Consider the following 20,907-nt stretch of genomic DNA (forward strand, 5'->3'; position numbering starts at 1 on the left):
GAAAAAAATAAGCATATTGTTCCTTGGATGACCCTGCCACTAAAATACAGGTCCCGTTATTATCGGACGTATGGAACTTTAGTTGTTCCATATTTTGTAACGGAGCCGAAAATCCTGTGAACTTGTCGCTGGGAATTGTTCTGATTATTTGAGTGTGTTTCATCTTAATGAGCTGCGTCCTCCTCTCTGTGTCAGAGGAAAACACACTCACCTGCTAAATGGGTCTGTAGCACCTAATGTGCCAGTATTTTCTTCCAAGGCCCTTCTCAGGTGTGTGTTAATTTGCATACAGAGAGATGGTCGATTGTTAGCTCTTGGCTTGTGACAAAAGATGGATAAGAGAGGGGTGAGAGGGGCTTCAGAGGGAGAAAGAATATTTTCAATATTTCTCAATATTTCCCTGACAGCCAGCTTCACACATCTGCATTTTAATTGTGAGTTCTGGAGTGAACAAGGTTCTCCTGACTCAAAGTCAACAACCTAATACATGCCCATGAGATTGTTGAGTTTGATACAGGAAACTCACAGCGACTCTGAAAATCAGGGACGTGAAACTCCGATATGTGAAGCGGCATAAGTCTATACACTTGATCATTAATTATACCAACAGTTAGTGGTACAGAAGTAAAATTGCTTTGCTAAAGAACGTTACAAGTTCAGAGCATTGTGAGCCACAAAGGGCACCATTGGCCTATGTAGACTGTGAACTCTTGCACTCTCGATCCCATGTTTCCACTTTTTGGAAAGTGTTGTTTAGGCCAGTCCTTCTCAAGCTGTAAGACTGGTCCAACCACTGATTCTCTTCCTAGTTATTGGCGAGACATGGATGGGGAGGCAGTCTTCATAGAAGTGATCATATGCTGTGTAATCCTTTCTATGACTGCAGCAATGTTTGGTTTAGCAATTGTTCGAGAAGCCCTGGCCTGGTGTTGGAACCTGTCTTTCGGTGATATTTTTAGCTCTTTATGGCAAAATATTTTAATCACTGTATAACTGCATTATTATTTTATTTGTTTAATTTTTTAAAAAATTCCGTGGAAGCAGGGTTGAAAAGCAATGTCTGACTTTCATTTGTTCATTTTCATAGATTTTTAATGTATTACTACTTTTGTCAGATTCAAGTTATTTCTGTGACATTGCGGGTTTTTCTTTCATTAAACGAGGGGTACCAACAATTTTGACCACGTGTGAAGGGTACTTAGTACCTATGGCACAATATCAAGTGCAAAGAAATGAACAGTGGCAATTCAATGAATTATGGCAAATTAATTATATATTAATACGACTAAATAGGATATTTATACAATACAATATTCAATATTATTTACACACCACGGCTCTATATTCACAATTAAGCTACTATTGTCATGAGTAACGTCTTGGTCTTAATTCCTCGACCTAGGGTGCGTCACCACCACTAATGGACCCGTCGACGTCGCCACTCCCCAAGCGATATGAGGTGCCGTACAGACCCCAACAGTCTACGTCACTCCCCGTTAGGCCGCAAGTCTCATATCGATGGATCAATCAGCATACCCGACACGCTGGCCACCACAAATTATTTTCCTGCTTCCATACCATACGTTTGCACCGGGGTTTGTGGCTCATAAGAATGTGCCTCTTTGGCAGCCCGATAGCCTCTCCCAGTTCTTGCTCTGCTCATATTACTCAGATAGCCCAACTTGGGTCTCTCGTCTCCAGGTTTGGTCTTGTGAGTTTTCACTCGGGTATGGCCTCTCGGATCTTCACTTGGGTCTGGTGTCTCATAATGGCGGCTATAAGCCAACTCTGCTGCTCACACGACCATCCTGCTACAGGTCCATGCACCGACTCCTCCCCTTCCTGGGCGTTTTATAATTATTAACTGCACCACAGCTGTCACCTGACCTGGCGTCTCCTCCAATTTCTTCCCTCAAGAGATGTGTACTCGCTATTCAGTTCCTACTAATGTAGTGTTCTCTGCTTTCTCTTTTCTTATCATCTTAAGTCATCCGATGGCAATGTTCACTTGCAGACACTCGGTTCAGGCATTACTGTGTGTGTTTTCTCACTTATTCATCCCCTTATAGTTTATCTGTTCAGTCTTTTGAAAGTTTTTTCGCTTCAGGTCTTGAAAACCGCCTGGTTGAAAAAAAGAAAACCCATGTCACCTCTTTGAAGTGGCTCCTGATGGAATCCATTCAAAACTAGGCACTGACCAATGAAAAGGCTGCAAAAATGGTTCAGTAAAGAAAACTCTTCCAAAATGCTCCTGTTCAGTAAATGCTTCAGAAAATGAAACACTTCTCCATAAACTCCTCAAAGGAGGAGTGTTTCCTGAAGCAGTTTCCATTTTAAAATCCATTGCTATTGACTGCCTCAAGAAATCTCATTGTGCACATAACCTAAGGTTCTTACACACACAGCTATGACTGCTAGAGTTGAACCACACACTAGGAAATTACTTTTATGAAAAATTATGACACATTTAAAAAATGTGATCTCTTGCTATAACAGACAGGACATATTTTATTGATGTGATTAATAAAAATCTCCTTCACCTAAATATATTGTCTTACTCTTCCAGCAAACTACGTCTTCATACAGTACAATATATACTGGTTGTTCTCAGGTGCTGCAGCTCAGTTCCTATTGAATTGACTGGGAACTGATCTGCAGTACCTGGTAGCAGCCACTACACAGTATACATAGTTGTACTTTTCTAGTTCCATACAAAATCTGGCTGCTGGTGGCGCTGTAAACAGCTGATAGTGTTTCATGCAGAGGCATACTTTGTTTTAAAATAAAAGGGGTGTGGAGTCCCATGAGCTATGTATTTCATTATGTCGCTATTCAATGGTGTATGATAGAATATCCAATTACTTTGTGAAATACCACAGACCTATACCCGTTGGAGATGTGGTGATTAGTGTTGAGCGAGTATGTTCTGTTCCGAGTATGCTCGGGCCGAGCTCCGAGTATTTACAGCTGCTCGGTGATGTGTTTGAATCGCTCCCGTGTGCATGATTTGCAACTGTTTGGCAGCTTTATTACATGTGAGGAATGTGTAAGAAATAGACATTCCTCACATGTAATAAAGCTGTCAAACAGTTGCAAATCATGCACACGGGAGCGATTCAAACATATCACCGAGCAGCTGTAAATACTCGGAGCTCGGCCCGAGCATACTCGGCGAAAGGGTTAACAGAACATACTCGCTCAACACTAGTGGTGATGTATACCACCTAAAAAATACTGAAAAGATAATTTTCAGATTCATGGGGCCCATTTAAAGCTGTGTATTAAGATATTTCTCAGTTTATTATACAAACACAAATAACATGTATTACCCATAGGAACTAACTTTATTCATATCGGACCACCACTCATCTAATATTGATGACCTAAGTAATGTACAACCCATTTCAGTTTGTTACTGTATGTATGTATGGATATAGATGTAAGGTAGATATTAATAAACACCGCTTTCTTTGGTCACTATGTGACTCATTTGGTCTGTAAACTCTTATTATGAGCAGACCACAAATAATCCATAAATTCTATATTGTATTCTGGATCCCATTGTGAATCTAAAGGCAATCTTAATGAGTATACATTGAAATCATAGGGGAAAATGTCCTGAAAGTAATTCCTGCTAATTCTTCAGTTCGACAAGAACATTCCTAATATATTATTTAAAATTGGAGTTTGGTTTGAACTGTACTTACTAAGCTGATTTTTAGTATTTGTATTGTCTTTGTAAGTGACTGGCTGTTTCTGACTGTTAACAGAGAGACAGTGTTGCAGAGCCATGTCAGCCTATTACTCCACACCATATCTTGTGCATTGCAGAAGCCATGGCTGAACTGGAAGCTCCAGAGTTAATGATAAAGCAGAGAGTGGATTATCTGCAGGTGATAATGCTCATTTACTTATACCTTTAAATGGGTTCTCACCTCATCTTGGTCCAAGAGATGAAAATCCCAAATGGGATTAGAAAAAATATTTTTTTTCTAAATCAGACATCTCCTTTAAAGGGATTGTCCAGTCAATTGTAATTTTTTGGAAAGCACTGCAACTTGCCGAATCCTAACAGTGTGTACAGTACACACTGTTAGGATCCAGCTCCACTTGTGATTTGCATGCTTGCTGTCAAGTGCCAACTAACTTCTCTTCTTGCTTCTATCTATTGAAAAAGGCGGATGAAAAACTAGTTGGCACAGTGATGTAACAACTACTCGAACCGTTAAGTACAGTCAAATCCTAAAAAATTGCACTGGGCTGGATAACCCCTTTAAGAGTCTTTACAGTATTGATGTTACACATAATGTATACATTGTACCATATTACTTTTATAGTTCACTAATATTTATACTTTATTACAATTACAGTAATGTTAGTTTTCATTGGATTTGCATGGGTGGAGATAGTGTGTTCATATTATATTTTACCACTTTTATGGGGGAGGTCCCATAACCTATGTATACCACTGTATTGCTGTTTAGTTGTATATGTAGGAGCCTTCTCTTCACTTTAAGAAGCACCCCAGACCTATACCTCTGATGGATATGTACATGATGCATACCACCGCACACTGAAAATACAGTGGGTACGGAAAGTATTCAGACCCCTTTAAATTTTTCACTCTTTGTTTCATTGCAGCCATTTGGTAAATTCTAAAAAGTTCTTTTTTTTGTCATTAAAGTACACTCTGCAGCCCATCTTGACTGAAAAAAACAGAAATGTAGAAATTTTTGCAAATTTATTAAAAAAGAAAAACTGAAATATCACATGGTCATAAATATTCATACCCTTTGCTCAGGCACTCATATTTAAGTCACATGCTGTCCATTTCCTTGTGATCCTCCTTGAGATGGTTCTACTCCTTCGTTGGAGTCCAGCTGTGTTTAATTAAACTGATAGGACTTGATTTGGAAAGGCACACACCTGTCTATATAAGAGCTCACAGCTCACAATGCATGTCAGACCAAATGAGAATCATGAGCTCAAAGGAACTGCCCAAGGAGCTCGGAGACAGAATTGTGGCAAGGCACAGATGTGGCCAAGGTTACAAAATAATTTCTGCATTACTCAAGGTTCCATGACCTAAACCTAATTGAGCATCTCTGGAGAGACCTAAAAATTGCTGTCCACCAACGATCACCATCCAACCTGACAGAACTGGAGAGGATCTGCAAGGAAGAATGGCAGAGGATCCTGAAATCCAGGTGTGAAAAACTTGCTGCATCATTCCCAAGAAGACTCATGGCTGTACCAGCTCATAATGGTTCTTCTACTCAATACTGAGCAAAGGGTCTGACTACTTATGACCATGTGATATTTCAGTTTTTCTTTTTTAATAAATTGGCAAAATTTCTACATTTCAGTTTTTTTTTTCAGTCAAGATGGGGTGCAGAGTGTACTTTAATGAGAAAAAAAATGAACTTTTTAGAATTTACCAAATGGCTGCAATGAAACAAAGAGTGAAAAATTTAAAATGGTCTGAATAATTCCGTACCCACTGTATACTTTTCACATATATTGAGCTTATTAAAAACTGTAGGCCTCAATGTTTCCCCGTTTTTACTGCAAACGAACACCATAATCATGGTGTGAATACTATCAGAACACAAATAACATGTATTGCCAATATGTACTGGACATATTTCTTTATTCTTTTTAAACATTTAGAATATTGTGAATGAAGAGGGAGCTTGGGCTGAAGTATCCACAGAGAGCGATCCCAAAATCCTTAGCACCCTGCTATGGGATTGGCTACAGCAATTATCGGTGAGTCACTTTTTTAGGCCACGGCCCCGGCCCCAATATCAGTAACACGTAGGTTGAATAAAGCCCTAGTTCCATCAAGTTCTACCTTTCTTCCCCAATTGTACTCCCTACACTAACACTTCACTAACTTACTGGGAGTAGGCATCACAAATGTATTACCATTTTTATTATTGTTGCACTATTACAATTAAAAATGTACTCGTTTATGATTTTTTTAGTTAGTTTTATCTTTTGTATTACTCTTGTGATTCTAATAATGGTATTACTAAAATCCCTATACCTAAATCTGTTGATCCAGAAGAAGGATACATTCAGCCCATTTGCGTCATAGGGAAAAATTCCTTCTTGACTCAGAGAAAAGGCAATCAGTGCTAGAACCCTGGATCAAACCTAATTATAATACTAGTTATGTAATTACTTTTACCGTACTAAATGTACTACTATAGGTGTAACATTTTGTCTAATTTAACTGTAACCCACAATGTTATGTGTATCGAGGAAGTCATCCAGCCCTTTTTTGAAAGCTGTTATAGAGTCTGTCATTACTACCTCTTGTGGTAGGGCATTCCACAGTCCGACTGCTCTGACTGTAAAGAATCCTTTCCTGTTTAGGTGCTGGAATCACCTTTCTTCCACCCATAATGAGTGCCCCCTGATCCTTAGCATGGTCTTCTGAAGGAATAAGTCATGTGCTAGTCCTTTGTACTGACCGCACATATATTTATACATGTAAATAAGATCCCCTCTAAGGGGTCGTTTTTCTAAGCTAAACAAGTTCAACTTTTTCAACCTCTCATCATATGAGAGGCCTTCCGTTCCTTGTAATAATCTAGTTGCCCGCCTTTGAACTGACTCTAACTTCTGAATATCCTTTTTAAAATGTGGAGCCCAAAACTGGATCCCATATTCCAGATGTGGCCGCACCAGTGATTTATAAAGGTGCAACAGTACGTTGGGATCGCGGGACTTTATTTCTCTTGTTTGCTTTTGCGGCTGCTGCTTGACATTGAGTACTGCTGCTCAGCTTACTTGTAACCAAAATGCCAGAAGTCCTTCTCCTGTTCTGTAGTCCCGAGTATATTCCCATTTAATGTATATACAGCAATAAGATTACTCCGTCCTAGGTGCATTACTCTACATTTATCTACATTAAACCTCATCTGCCAACTGTTTGCCCATTCAGTCATCTTAACCAGATCATTCTGCAATATCGTAAAGTCAAGATCAGATTTTAATATCCTACATACACTACCGTTCAAAAGTTTGGGGTCATTTAGAAATTTCATTATTTTTGAAAGAAAAGCACATTTTTTTCAATGAAGCTAACATTAAATGAATCAGAAATACACTCTATACATTGTTAATGTGGTAAATGACTATTCTAGCTGCAAACTTCTTGTTTTTATTGCAATGGTACATTGTGTTTGCTAACTGTAAGAAGGCTAATGGATGTTTAGAAAACCCTAGAAAACCCTTGCACAAGTATGTTAGCCCAGCTGAAAACGGTTTGGCTGATTTGAGAAGCTATAAAATTGACCTTCCTTTGAGCTAGTTGAGAATCTGGAGCATTACATTTGTTTGTTCTATGAAACTCTCAAAATGGTCAGAAAAAGAGAACTTTCATGTGAAACTTGACAGTCTATTCTTGTTCTTAGAAATGAAGGCTATTCCATGCGAGAAATTGCCAAGAAACTGAAGATTTCCTACAACGGTGTGTACTACTCCCTTCAGAGGAGAGCACAAACAGGCTCTAACCAGAGTAGAAAGAGAAGTGGGAGGCCCTGCTGCACAACTGAAAAACAAGACAAGTACATTAGAGTCTCTAGTTTGAGAAATCAACTCCTCACAGCTCCTCATCTGGCAGCTTCATTAAATAGTACACGCAAAACGCCAGTGTCAACGTCTACAGTGAAGAGGCGACTCCGGGATGCTGGCCTTCAGGGCAAAGTGGCAAAGAAAAAGCCATATCTGAGACTGGCTAATAAAAGGAAAAGATTAATATGGGCAAAAGAACACAGACATTGGACAGAGGAAGATTGGAAAAAAGTTTTATGGACAGACGAATCAAAGTTTGAGATGTTTGAATCACACAGAAGAACATTTGTGAGATGCAGAACAACTGAAAAGATGCTGGAAGAGTGCCTGACGCCATCTGTCAAGCATGGTGGAGGTAATGTGATGGTCTGGGGTTGCTTTGGTGCTGGTAAAGTAGGAGATTTGTACAAGGTAAATGGGATTTTGAATAAGGAAGGCTATCACTCCATTTTGCAAAGCCATGCCATACCCTGTGGACAGCGCTTGATTGGAGTCAGTTTCATCCTACAACAGGACAATGACCCAAAGCACACCTCCAAATTATGCATGAACTATTTAGGGAAGAAGCAGGCAGCTGGTATTCTATCTGTAATGGAGTGGCCAGTGCAGTCACCAGATCTCAACCCCATTGAGCTGTTGTTGGAGCAGCTTGACCTATGGTACGCAAAAAGTGCCCATCAAGCCAATCCAACTTGTGAGAGGGGCTTCAGGAGCATGGGGTGAAATTTCTCAAGATTACCTCAGCAAATTAACAGCTAGAATGCCACAGGTCTGCAATGCTGTAATTGCTGCAAAAAGAGCATTCTTTGACGAAAGCAAAGATTGAAGGAGAAAATTATTCTTTCTAATAAAAATCATTATTTAGAACCTTGTCAATGTCTGGACTATATTTTCTAATCATTTTGCAACTCATTTGATAAATAAAAGTATGAGTTTTCATGGAAAACACAAAATTGTCTGGGTGACCCCAAACTTTTGAACGGTAGTATAGTTTGATGTCGTCAGCAAAAACTGACACTTTACTCTCAATCCCATCCCCAAGGTCATTATTAAAGTGGTTAAAAAGAATCGGTCCTAGCACCGATCCCTGCGGCACCCCACTGCTAACTATATCCCATTTAGAGAACGTACCATTTATGACAACGCTTTGTTTCCTATCATTTAGCCAATTCCTTACCCATCTACATATAGTTCCCCCAAGTCCTTTTTTCTGTAGCTTCAGTATAAGGCTGTTATGTGGTACATTATCAAATGCCTTTGCAAAGTTTCGATAGATGACATCAGCTGCATTACCAACATCCAGATTTGCACATACCTCCTCATAGAGCCCCAAAATGTTGGTGAGACACGACCTATTTTTCATGAATCCGTGCTGATAATCATTTATTATATTATTCTCTGCGATATAACTCTGCAGGTCATCTCTTATGATGCCCTCAAAAACTTTGCACACTACTGATGTCAGACTTACCGGACGGTAGTTACCTGGATCCACCTTTTTACCTTTCTTAAATATCGGTACCACATCGGCTATCCCCCAATCCTATGGCACTACCCCTGTTACAAGGGAGTCTAAGAAAATAAGATTTAGTGGTTTGTTAATTACTGAGCTCAATTCCCTCAGTATCCGTGGATGAATACCATCTGGGCCGGGGGATTTCTCAATGTTTAATTTGCTCAGACGCAGGCATACTTCTTTTTGTGTTAAACTAGTTATATCAGGTGGTGAACTTTGATTTTTGCCCTGTTGAACGATCACTGGAACAGACAGTTTGTTGGTGAACATGGATAAAAAGTGCCTATTTAATATCTCAGCCTTTTCTTTGTCCTTTATAATTATCTTGTTATTATCGTCTTTTAAGGGGTCGATAACATCTGTTTTTTTTCTTTTTGCCATTGATCTATTTCTAACATTTTTTGGAATATATTTTAATGTAGATGGTGATTTGTTTCTCTGTAGATAATTTTTGCTAGCGTGATTTCTTTTTTACATTTCTTATTTAGGTCTTTATACTCCTGAAATGCTATTTCTGTATTCTCGGCCTTCAAGATTTTGAATGCCCTTTGTTTTTGTCTTATTAAACTTTGTACTGTCTTATTTATCCATGATGGTTTCTCTTTATTCCTGGATATTTTATTACCAGAGGGTATACATTTTCTACAGGATTCTAGTAGTAGTTCCTTAAACATGCACCATTTACATTCGGTATCCCCAGTTACCATGACATAGTCCCAGTCTACCCAATTAAGCTCTTCTCTTAATTTGTTGAAATCGGCTTTCCTAAAGATCCAGGTTTTTGCAGTTCCTTTTTTAAATGTTTTATTGAATATTACATTGAAACTTACCATATTATGGTCTCTGTTTCCCAAATGCTTCCAGACCTGTAGATCTGAAATTGTATCTGGTCTATTTGACAGCACCAGATCCAGCAGATTACCTTCCCTGGTTGGTTCATCTACCAGCTAAGAGAGATAATTGTCCTGAACTGTGGATAAGAACTTGCAGCTTTTAGCACAAATGGAACATTCTATGTCCCATTGAATATCTGGATAGTTAAAATCCCCATAATAAGGACCCTATTATTATTTGCTGAATTTTTAATTTGTTCCAGCATTTCATCCTCTACCTGTTCAGCTATATTAGGACGCTTGTAACAAACTCCAATTAAAAGCTTTCCCTTATTGCCATTCTCATGTACATACTGTCTCTACATTGTCACAGATTCCCCCAATGTTGTCATTGAGCACAGGTTTTAAGTTGGATCTTGTGAAATTACACACCCTCCACCTTTTTTGTCTTTCCTGTCCTTTCTGAATATTGTGTAACCCTCTACGTTTTTCACCCATTCAAGGCTTTCATCCAGCCAGGTTTCTGTAATGCCCACCACATCATTTTCTGTGACTAACATAAGAGTCTCCAGTTGATTTTATTTGCAAGACTTCTTGCATTTGCCAGCAGATATTTAATACTATTAGCACATTTATTACTCCTACTCAGCTCCCTACTTTCCTTGCATATCCCAGCCCCCCTTAGATTCTCATAAACCCCTACTCTGCCACTCTCTGTATCTACTCTATCTATCCCCTTAGCACGAATACCCTCCCTCCCCTCAGATCCTAGTTTAAAACACCTCCATCCGTTTGACCATTTTTTCCCCCAGCACAGCTGCACCCTCCCCATTGAGATGCAGCCCGTCCCTACTGTAGAGCCTGTAGCCGACATAGAAGTCGGCCCAGTTCTCCATGAACCCAAATCTTTCCTTCCTGCAACAATTTCTAAGCCACTTATTTATCTCCCTAAGCTCCCGCTGTCTATCTAGTGACGCCCATGGCACCGGGAGTATTTCTGAAAACACCACCTTGGAGGACCTTCCATTGGTCATTGGTACCAATGTGTACCATGACCGCTGGGTTTTCCCCAGCCCCACCCAGCAATCTGTTTATCCGATCCGCAATATGTCAAACCCGAGCAGTATTTGGTCAGTATTCGGTCAGACTCAGTATGTTTTCTCGGGAGTGGGAGCCAAAACCAGGAGTGGGTGATAAATGCAGAATTGGTGCACTTGTTTCTATTATACCTTTTCTCTGATTGTTCCTCACCTGGTTTTGGCTCCCACTCCTGAGAAAAAATACTGACCGAATACTAACCAAATAATGCTAGTGAGGCAGTGGCCTTATGCTGTGGCTATTTAGACTTTTTTCAGCACCTGATAGTAATGGCAGCTACCACAATTCAATGATTGATTTTCTAGACTTTGGGCTGACTTTTTTTTCCCGAGTTAGGAGGTAGAATAATAATATGACAGTAACCTGATTGCCATATCCAGACAGTTGGGTTTATTTATCAATGCTGTCTAATTCTTAGACAGTGCAATCTTAGACTTAACAGCATATTTTTAGACTGTCTAAGCTTACACCACCTATTCATTGATTTGATTTGTAGCAGAAATTGCAAAACATTTTTTTTTTATTTTTTTAGTGCACAGTGTTGCATATTTCACATTTCAGAGACCACGACCCTTGTCAGACAAGGTGTAGAAAGTGTCTAAAGCACATAATATGGTATAAGACACATGTATGGTGCAAGACGTAAAAGACTTTTTTTTTGGCACATTGACTTGAGAAATATGCCCCACTATTGATAAATATGCCCCACTTGTAAGGCAAGACTGCTACTAATGTGGTGCAAAATTACAAATTTGAAAGTAGAAAGAATTCAAAAAGTTCAATTTGTAAAAGTGACCAAGTAATGTAAATCTTAAATTGCAAAAACAATAGTTTAGTAAACACTTTGTATATATTAAGTTTGATGTACAGGACAATTCATATATCTATTCTATTTTAGTGGTTCTGTTTTTGTTTTCAAGGAGCCTGTTCTGAGTCAGAATGATGTAAATGTCTTTTGTGATAGGGATTGGAGACAAAATCTGAAGAAACTGAGTAGGGTAAGGTCATATGTTATCCTATGTTAAAAAGTTGGTTATTGCTGGTGGGTTATGAAGAAAAGAGCCATGTTTTGCTTATCTGCTCAATGTTACAGTCAGTGGGATTTGAAAAGATGCAGGTACCACATACAACGGGCAGTAGGTTTTGTGCATGGGTTCTATTCTAATTTAAAGGAGGTTTTTGCTATTCAATCCGATCGAGCATAAGATAGGGGCTGAGACACTGATTTCAGTGATGTGTCATTTATTGTTCTGTGTGCTTTGTTTCAATTCAATGAGTGTTTTATCAGCAGGAGATTATCACTGCGTTGACTAGGTATCTGCATGCATCATAGTCTAACTCTGCCCCCACCACTGATTAGCATCTTATTGTCAATAAACAATGTACAACGAAAGCTGCTAATCAGGGGTATGTATGGGGATAGCTTTTTGAGCTATGCTATATGCTACTTCTAAAATCTTTGATTGTATCACAACTGCTGCACCCAGTAAACTAAGCGATCATCGTTGGATTCAGCTTCACTTTTCCTACATTATGTTGCTCTCAGATGTGGTAGCAAAAAACTGCTGACAGATTCTTTTTAAAAGCCATCATATAATTACATATGTACCACCAAGGAGCGGCCTGTGTCTACCCACAGTTATTTCCTCCATTGTACTATGAGGTACTTCCAGCAGAAATCTCCCCACCAGTGATCAGTAACCAGTGGCACTGCCGCTGTTGTAAAACTACAACTCTCAGCATTCCCTGATAACCACAGACTATCAGGCATCTGTCACGATATGTTGAGTGTAGTAATTTCATAACAGTTGGAGTGCCTGAGAATGCTGCTCTCCGCACTACAGAATCGGTGATTGAGGATTCAGTCTAGCTGAAGCAAAAGTAGATCAGATGTGCTTCACTCTATTGCTACAAATCCAGTACTGTCCCGTTAAATTCCGGAAAGTTAGGATAGGTTCCAGAAGTCGCACTACTAGTCCCACAAGAAATATATGAATTCTGAGCAACACAAACCTGAACTCCACCCAGATGCTAGTCGATATTATGTTATTATTGTTTTTAAAGTTACTGAAATTAATATATGTAATTTTTGTTTGTATTTTTTTAACCTGATTGTATTTTACAGTGTCAGGGAGAGACTCTTTGCTGTCTTCTACAGTGTGTTAGCAAACTTTCTTCGCTACCAGTTGTTCTGGAAGATCTGGTTTTATTAAGACTTCTCAAAGCTCTAACACAAGTAAGTTTAAAAGGAATCTTAAGACCATTCCTTAATTCTTTATTTTTCCCCCTAAAGTGAACCTGTCATGTAAAAAACAATATTAACCTGCAGATATGGGGTTGATCTGCAGGTTAATAGCATTCTGTAATTGCCCAGCGCCTGCACAGTGAGCTCCGCTCCCAGGATGAAATTTATTGTATTCTTCCCAGCAGCCTCTGACTTTATCATATAGGGGGACCGGCACGGCTTCAGTCACCTCTCAGTGCATAGTGAGCGGTGGCTATAACCAGGCCCCGGCACAGACTGATAGCTAGCTCAGATTTTTCTTTTAGTTATTTATTCACTTTGCATTTTATTAATTCATAAAAATAAGTTAGTAACATTTATATTTTTGAAAGCAATCTTACTCTTTGCAGCATTTTTCCATGGCTGCCTGTAAAACTAGCACAGTACAGTGTAATATATACACTGCTCAACAAAATAAAGGGAACACTTAAACAACACAATGTAACTCCAAGTAAAACAAACTTCTGTGAAATCTACCTGTCCAGTTATGAAGCAACACTGATTGTGAATCAATTTCTCCTGCTGTTGTGCAAATGGAACAGACAACAGGTAGAAATGATAGGCAATTTGCAAGATTTGCAAGATTCCCCCTATAAAGGAGTGGTTCTGTGGTAACCACAGACCATTTCTCTATTCTAATCCATTTTGGCTGTTGTTTTGGTCACTTTTTCATTTTGCCATTGCTCTCACCTCTAGAGGTACAGTAGCATGAGGTGGTGTCTACTGTACAACCCACAGAAGTTGCTCAGGTAGTGCAGTTCATCCAAGATGGCACATCAGTGCGAGCTGTGGCAAGAAGGGTAGCTGTGTCTGTCAGCACAGTGTCCAGAGCATGGAGCAGATACCAGGAGATGTGGAGGGAGCCATAGGAGGGCAACAACCCAGCAGCAGGACCGTTACCTCCTCCTTTGTGCAAGGAGGAACAGGAGGAGCACTGCCAGAGCCCTGCAAAATTACCTCCAGGCCACAAATGTGCATGTGTCCGCACAAACAGTTAGAAACCGACTGCATGAGGGTGGTATGAGGGTCCAACATCCACAGATGGGGGTTGTGCTCACAGCCCAACACCATGCAGGACGCTTTGCATTTGCCACAGAACACCAGGATTGGCAAAGTCGCCACTGGCGTCCTGTGCTCTTCACAGATGAAAGCAGGTTCACACTGAGCACATGTGACAGACGTGACAGAGTCTGGAGACGCCGTGGAGAGCGATCTACTGTCTGCAACATCCTTCAGCATGACTGGTTTGGCAGTGGGTCAGTAATGGTGTGGGGTGGCATTTCTTTGGAGGGCCGTACAGCCCTCCATGTGCTCGCCAGAGGTAGCCTGACTGCCATTAGGTACCGAGATGAGATCCTCAGACCCCTTGTGAGACCATATGCTGGTGCTTTTGGCCCTGGGTTCCTCCTAATACAAGACAATGCTAGACCTCATGTGGCTGGAGTGTGTCAGCTGTTCCTGCAAGATGAAGGCATTGAAGCTATGGATTGGCCCCCCGTTCCCCAGACCTGAATCTGATTAAGCACATCTGGGACATCATGTCTCGTTCCATCCACCAAGGTCACGTTGCACCACAGACTGTCCAGGAGTTGGCGGATGCTTTAGTCCAGGTCTGGGAGGAGATCCCACAGGAGACCATCTGCAACCTCATCAGGAGCATGTCCAGGCGTTGTAGGGAGGTCATACAGGCACGTGGAGGCCACACACAATACTGAGCCTCATTTTGACTTGTTTTAAGGATATTACATCAAAGTTGGATCAGCCTGTAGTGTGTTTTTCCACTTTAATTTTGGGGGTGACTCCAAATCCAGGCCTCCATTGGTTAATAAATTTGATTTCCATTGATGATTTTTGTGTGATTTTGTTGTCAGCACATTCAACTTTATAGAGAACAAAGTATTCAATGAGAATATTTCATTCCTTCGGATCTAGGATGTCTTATTTGAGTGTTCCCTTTATTTTTTTTAACAGTTTGTATGTATATAATATATATATATATATATATATATATATATATATATATATATATATAGTACAGACCAAAAGTTTTGACACACCTTCTCATTTAAAGATTTTTCTGTATTTTCCTGACTATGAAAATTGTACATTCACACTGAAGGCATCAAAACTATGAATTAACACATGTGGAATTATATACTTAACAAAAAAGTGTGAAACAACTGAAAATATGTCTTATATTCTAGGTTCTTCAAAGTTGCCACCTTTTGCTTTGATGACTGCTTTGCACACTCTTGGCATTCTCTTGATGAGCTTCAAGAGATAGTCACCGGAAATGGTTTTCACATAACAGGTGTGCCCTGTCAGGTTTAATAAGTGGGAATTCTTGCCTTATAAATGGGGTTGGGACCATCAGTTGTGTTGTGCAGAAGTCTGATGGATACACAGCTGATAGTCCTACTGAATAGACTGTTAGAATTTGTATTATGGCAAGAAAAAAGCAGCTAAGTAAAGAAAAACAAGTGGCCATCATTACTTTAAGAAATGAAGGTCAGTCAGTCTGAAAAATTGGGAAAACTTTGAAAGTGTCCCCAAGTGCAGTTGCAAAAACCATCAAGTGCTGCAAAGAAACTGGCTCACATGAGGAAAGGAAGACCAAGATTCACCTCTGCTTCTGAGGATAAGTTTATCTGAGTCACCAGCCTCAGAAATCGCAGGTTAACAGCAGCTCAGATTAGAGAGCAGGTCAATGCCACACAGAGTTCTAGCAGATGGTCCTAACCCCATTTATAAGGCAAGAAATCCCACTTATTAAACATGACAGGGCACACCTACGAAGTGAAAAACATTTCCTGTGACTACCTCTTGAAGCTCATCAAGAGAATGCCAAGAGTGTGCAAAGCAGCCATCAAAGCAAAAGGTGGCTACTTTGAAGAACCTAGAATATAAGACATATTTTCAGTTGTTTCACACTTTTTTGTTAAGTATATAATTCCACATGTGTTAATTCATAGTTTCGATGCCTTCAGTGTGAATGTACAATTTTCAAAGTCATGAAAATACAGAAAAATCTTTAAATGAGAAGGTGTGTCCAAACTTTTGGTCTGTACTGTATATATATGTATATATACCGGTATATAGTCTTTTTTGTGACAATGGTATATTATGTAGTTTTCTTTTCATTTACAGCAGCCACCAGATACCCCCAATTTGTCCTCTACTGTTTTGTCTCAACTGCACTCCATTGTAAATGAGATAAGAGCTCATGGTGCTCATGGTGTCTCTTCCCGATTACAGCAAAGAGTTGCAGAATCAACACAATGGAGGCAACTAAATGCAGAGTTAAAAGAGGGGAAAATCAGTTAATGGATGCTTGGAAGGCTGCATGCACTTTGGAAGGTAACGGAACATTTTTAACATTATACATAAAGACACCTTTATTTCAAATTGAAGTTGGCACAGCAATCAGTTTTGGTTTGGCCTTTCTAACCTCCAGCGATTCCGTTATCTCCTTGGACAGCCACGTCGACCAGTCATCCACCTCTTTGATCCAATGTACATGTGTTAACATTAATGAGGCATGTGTAGAATTTCAGTAACAGGCGCAATGACGCACAGTATATCAGCAATTTCTTTGGGTGGTTTTCTTTAATTAATAAAAATTGGCTGGCACCGTAATTGGGTGAAGTTTTTTATAAGAGCCAGAGCACCTGCATAATGAAAGTATAGCTTTAGTCCTGCTACGTGGTCAGCCAATCCCCATGTCTTGCTGTAAAGCTGTCTGACTCAAAACAACGGATTTACAATTGAGCATCGAGCAGGCTGCACCGTTGTGCTCAGACAGCTGAGAAGATTTTTTCTCCTGTCACAGCACTATCAACTGCTAAGTGAAGAGATCACATATATTGCTCATGATGTTGCTCCTCTGACTGTTGAGACATGTCTCAAGCGGTGATACTTCAGACTTCAACCTGTCCTAACAATTGCTGCTTCAAAATATATGACCCGCCTCCATTTTCATCACATTTTCGGAGACCTTCATTATTATGGACTAAATAACATGTAGTGAAGGATAACCGATAATACTTCCTAGATGATAAACTAAACAAGTGATTGGCTCTAGGAATCATATTTGTCCCCACGCCAATCTCCTACATATAACACTTCCTACGTGTATCTCTACAGTTTCACAATCTGGATGTGAGTTCTGTGCTATCAAGCTATGGCTGACTATACTAGTTCTCAAGTATTATGGGGGTTGCTTGGCTATTGATTTGAGCCAGTCAATCCCATCACAAACAACATTTATTATGTACTGATAGAGGAAATATTTCAAATACGAACCAGTATTGTAATGACACACAGTGAATATAAAAATCTATACACCCCTGTTAAACTGCCAGGTTTTTGTCATGTGAAAAGGTCATACAAAGAAGAATCATATCAGAACTTTTTCCACTTTTAATGTCACCATAATCTTTACAAATACATTGAGTAACCAACTGAAATCATTTTGAGAGGGGAAGTAAAAATGACAAAACTAAAATGATGTGGTTGCTTAAGTGTGAACATCCTCTTATAATTGGGGATGTTATTGTGTTCAGAATTAGCCAATCACATTTAAAACTCATGTTAAATGATAGTCAGCACAAGGCTGCCATCATGTACAGTGATTCTGATTAATACTAATGCCTTATAATGTTTAGCTGTTCTACCAAAATCTAGGATACCGGTGTACTGAACCATCTGTGCAGCCTCAATAGGAACCTTTACATCGACCAAGAAGCTACAGTCCGAATGGAGCGTGGGGACTCGGCATGGTTCAAAGTAGAGCGAGGCAACAGACAAGGCTGTATCCTGTCACTATTTCTCTTCAATTTGTATGCAGAAGCTATTTTCAGGAAGGCTGGACTTGCCAGAAAAGAAGAGAGGATCAAAAGTGCTTAATGGATCATCAACAATTTTAAATACACAGATAATACAACATTAAAAGCAACAAGCATAAATTGAATGAAGCACTTATTAGGGAGTGATTGTTAAGGGGACAGTTGCAACAACTTTATTAAAATGAAATGCAACCGAACCCGGGGTCCACGATGCAGCCTAGAAGACTGCGGCCGAACACCCTCTGGGTTAGAGTGTAAAACAACTAACTTAAAGTGTAAATCCCTCCAGTGTTACTACACACCTTGTTGGGAAAAGGATTCGCACTATCTCCGTTAACTACACGGGAGATGTGCGACAAATAATGTAGCTGTAACTCTGTTGACTGCACAGAGGCTACGCAGCAGGGGTTAGGAAGTGTGTGTGATTCACGCTGGAGTGTACATGCTCCCAGCCGGTGTGTGACCGGTCTGCGGAGTAACTCTCCAAGTAACTCTCGAAGCAAGGATCACCAAGCTATGACTGGCCTACTTTGGACACATCATATGAAGAGAGCAATCACTGAAGAAGGACATTATGGTCGGAAGAATAGAAGGAACACCACAAAGAGGAAGACCAGCCACTCGATGGCTTGATGCTATCAAGATAGCGGGGGAGAAGACCCTGGTGAACCCACAGTGGCTTGTGAAAGTTATTCACCCCTATTGGCCTTTTTTCTTTAAATAAGTCTTTATTAGCTTTCCACATCTGGCCATTGGGATGTTTGCCCATTTCTCAAGACAAAACTGCTCCAGCTCCTTCAGGTTAGCTGATTTCCTCTAGTGAACAGCAATCTTCAAGTCTGACCACAGATTCTCAATTAGATTAAGATCTGGGCTCTGAGTAGTCCACTCCAAAACATTTACACGTTTCCCCTTAAACCAGTCGAGTATTGCTTTGGCAGTATGCTTTGTGTCATTGTCTTGTTGCAAAGTCAGGGCAATTCAGACAGTAGATTACTCCATAATAAACTAAATAACAATGCTGGGTAGTTCACTTAAAAACACAGAAGTGTGAAACATAACTTTATTGTTGGTGATCGCCATACCATTGATGAGAACTCAAACCTAAGTTATATACAAATTAGATTACACGTGCCAAATAGACAGTTCCAAGCCAGGGAAGTGCTTTAATGAGTAGATTTGTTAAATATACATTTTCCATATTTATTTATTTATTTATTCAGGATTTCTTACCTGATGCGATGCTTCAAAGAAAATATCATGATAATTAAAAAATGTAGTGGCTTATTGGATTGTCCACCAAAAAGAATCATTGCAGCAAAATATGTTAATTATTCCCCTGGTTAGTTCATTAAATTGCTTTTGGTTTATTCATCCATCTTTCTCTGGATCCTGGACTAAAGCTAAAAAAAAAAAGCCAGTTCCACTCAGTCAAGTTTTTTTTCTCCTGTCACAGCCCTGCATTGCAGTTCAGTGAGTAGATCATGATGCTGTTTGCTCATGATGCTACTCCTTTGAGACATGCCTCCAGCAATGTTTCTTTAGGCTCCAACCTGTCCTGACATAAGACTAGGAGGGGTTGCAACTTGAAATATGTGACGGCAGCCATTTTTTATCACATTCTTAGAAAACCCTTTTAAGGTAATAAACATGCTTGAATATACTGTGAGATGATCGATTAGCTATATAATTTGAGTTATATTCCTTATGGTTTTATTTGAATTTTTTTTAATATGTTTACTTTTTATTTGCTTTTTTATTTTTAATTACCCCTAGTGTTGCGGACAGTTGCCTTGACGACTGAGGAACAGACAACGAGGAGTTGGAGACGTTACTAGTTAACTGTACTGTTTAAATAGATACCACATGTGCTTATCTGTATCTATTGCTTTTTATTTTTGTCTTACTTAACAAATGGCCGAAATGTCACTACGTTATCTTGCTACTACAGTATATTTTTCTTTTATCCTAAAGAAATTAATAAAAAGATGAAGTTTTAACCTATCTTTGGTGCCTTAGACCCCTGGACACTGTTTCTTTGGCTGGGTTGAAGATTGAGCAAGCTTGCATGGAGTTCTCCTTGTGGTTAATTAGAAATTTTTCAAATTAAGTTGATTCTTATTGTTTGTATTCTGATCTAATTGGATGATCTGCTCAGTGAGATAGTGCTGGCCTTAAGCTCTGTTTAAATGCAATGCCAGTAGTGGATTTGTGCCCAATTTAATGCACAACACATGAAGGTGTGAGTACAGTGTCAATATTTATCAGTCAATCAGTGTTTATTAGTCATTTCATATTACGTTTTTAATCTCTCTCTTTATGCTACCGTTGCGCTCAGACAAATATCGTATTTTATCTTCAATGTTTTTGTGAGAATGATTAAGCTGATCACAGGGTCTACAGCTACTGCGTACCTCAGCTTCCTGCTGCAGTTTTTAGGGAAACAAGGGGGGAGCATAAAATTAAATAATAAGCTGCCTTCATAATACACAAACACGCCGGCTCCTTCGGGTTAGAGGCATCTTTTCTCAATGACTAATAAATTATTGTGTGCATCGCCTCTGTTAACTCGTAATTCCTTACAAAATGGTAATTGAACATGTTTTTTTTAACTCAATCAGAATCTGGGCTTAAAAAGTGAACACTCACCGTTTCAGACCCCTCTGACCCAGCCAAACCAGATCTCACACTTTGCACGGACGAGGTGCAGTACCCCGAAACACAATGTCTGAAAATTGTGATTCTAGT

General features: G+C 39.6%; 1 protein-coding gene across 1 annotated transcript in view; it reads left to right on the forward strand.

Annotated features, from left to right (window-relative positions):
- Positions 1 to 16,666, forward strand: part of LOC141167263 (protein tyrosine phosphatase domain-containing protein 1-like) — a 63,288-nt gene extending 46,622 nt beyond the window's left edge. Inside the window, exons 7-11 of the mRNA XM_073654697.1 lie at positions 3,771 to 3,893; positions 5,671 to 5,769; positions 11,952 to 12,029; positions 13,157 to 13,267; positions 16,463 to 16,666. Coding sequence (XP_073510798.1) covers positions 3,771 to 3,893; positions 5,671 to 5,769; positions 11,952 to 12,029; positions 13,157 to 13,267; positions 16,463 to 16,639 — 588 coding nt within the window. The 3' untranslated portion in view covers positions 16,640 to 16,666. The remainder of the gene's footprint in view (positions 1 to 3,770; positions 3,894 to 5,670; positions 5,770 to 11,951; positions 12,030 to 13,156; positions 13,268 to 16,462) is intronic.
- Positions 16,667 to 20,907: the final 4,241 nt, after the last annotated feature.

Source organism: Phyllobates terribilis, unplaced genomic scaffold, assembly GCF_046119375.1.
Source record: "Phyllobates terribilis strain yellow unplaced genomic scaffold, ASM4611937v1 Scaffold_11__3_contigs__length_659146591, whole genome shotgun sequence".
NCBI lineage: Eukaryota > Metazoa > Chordata > Amphibia > Anura > Dendrobatidae > Phyllobates > Phyllobates terribilis.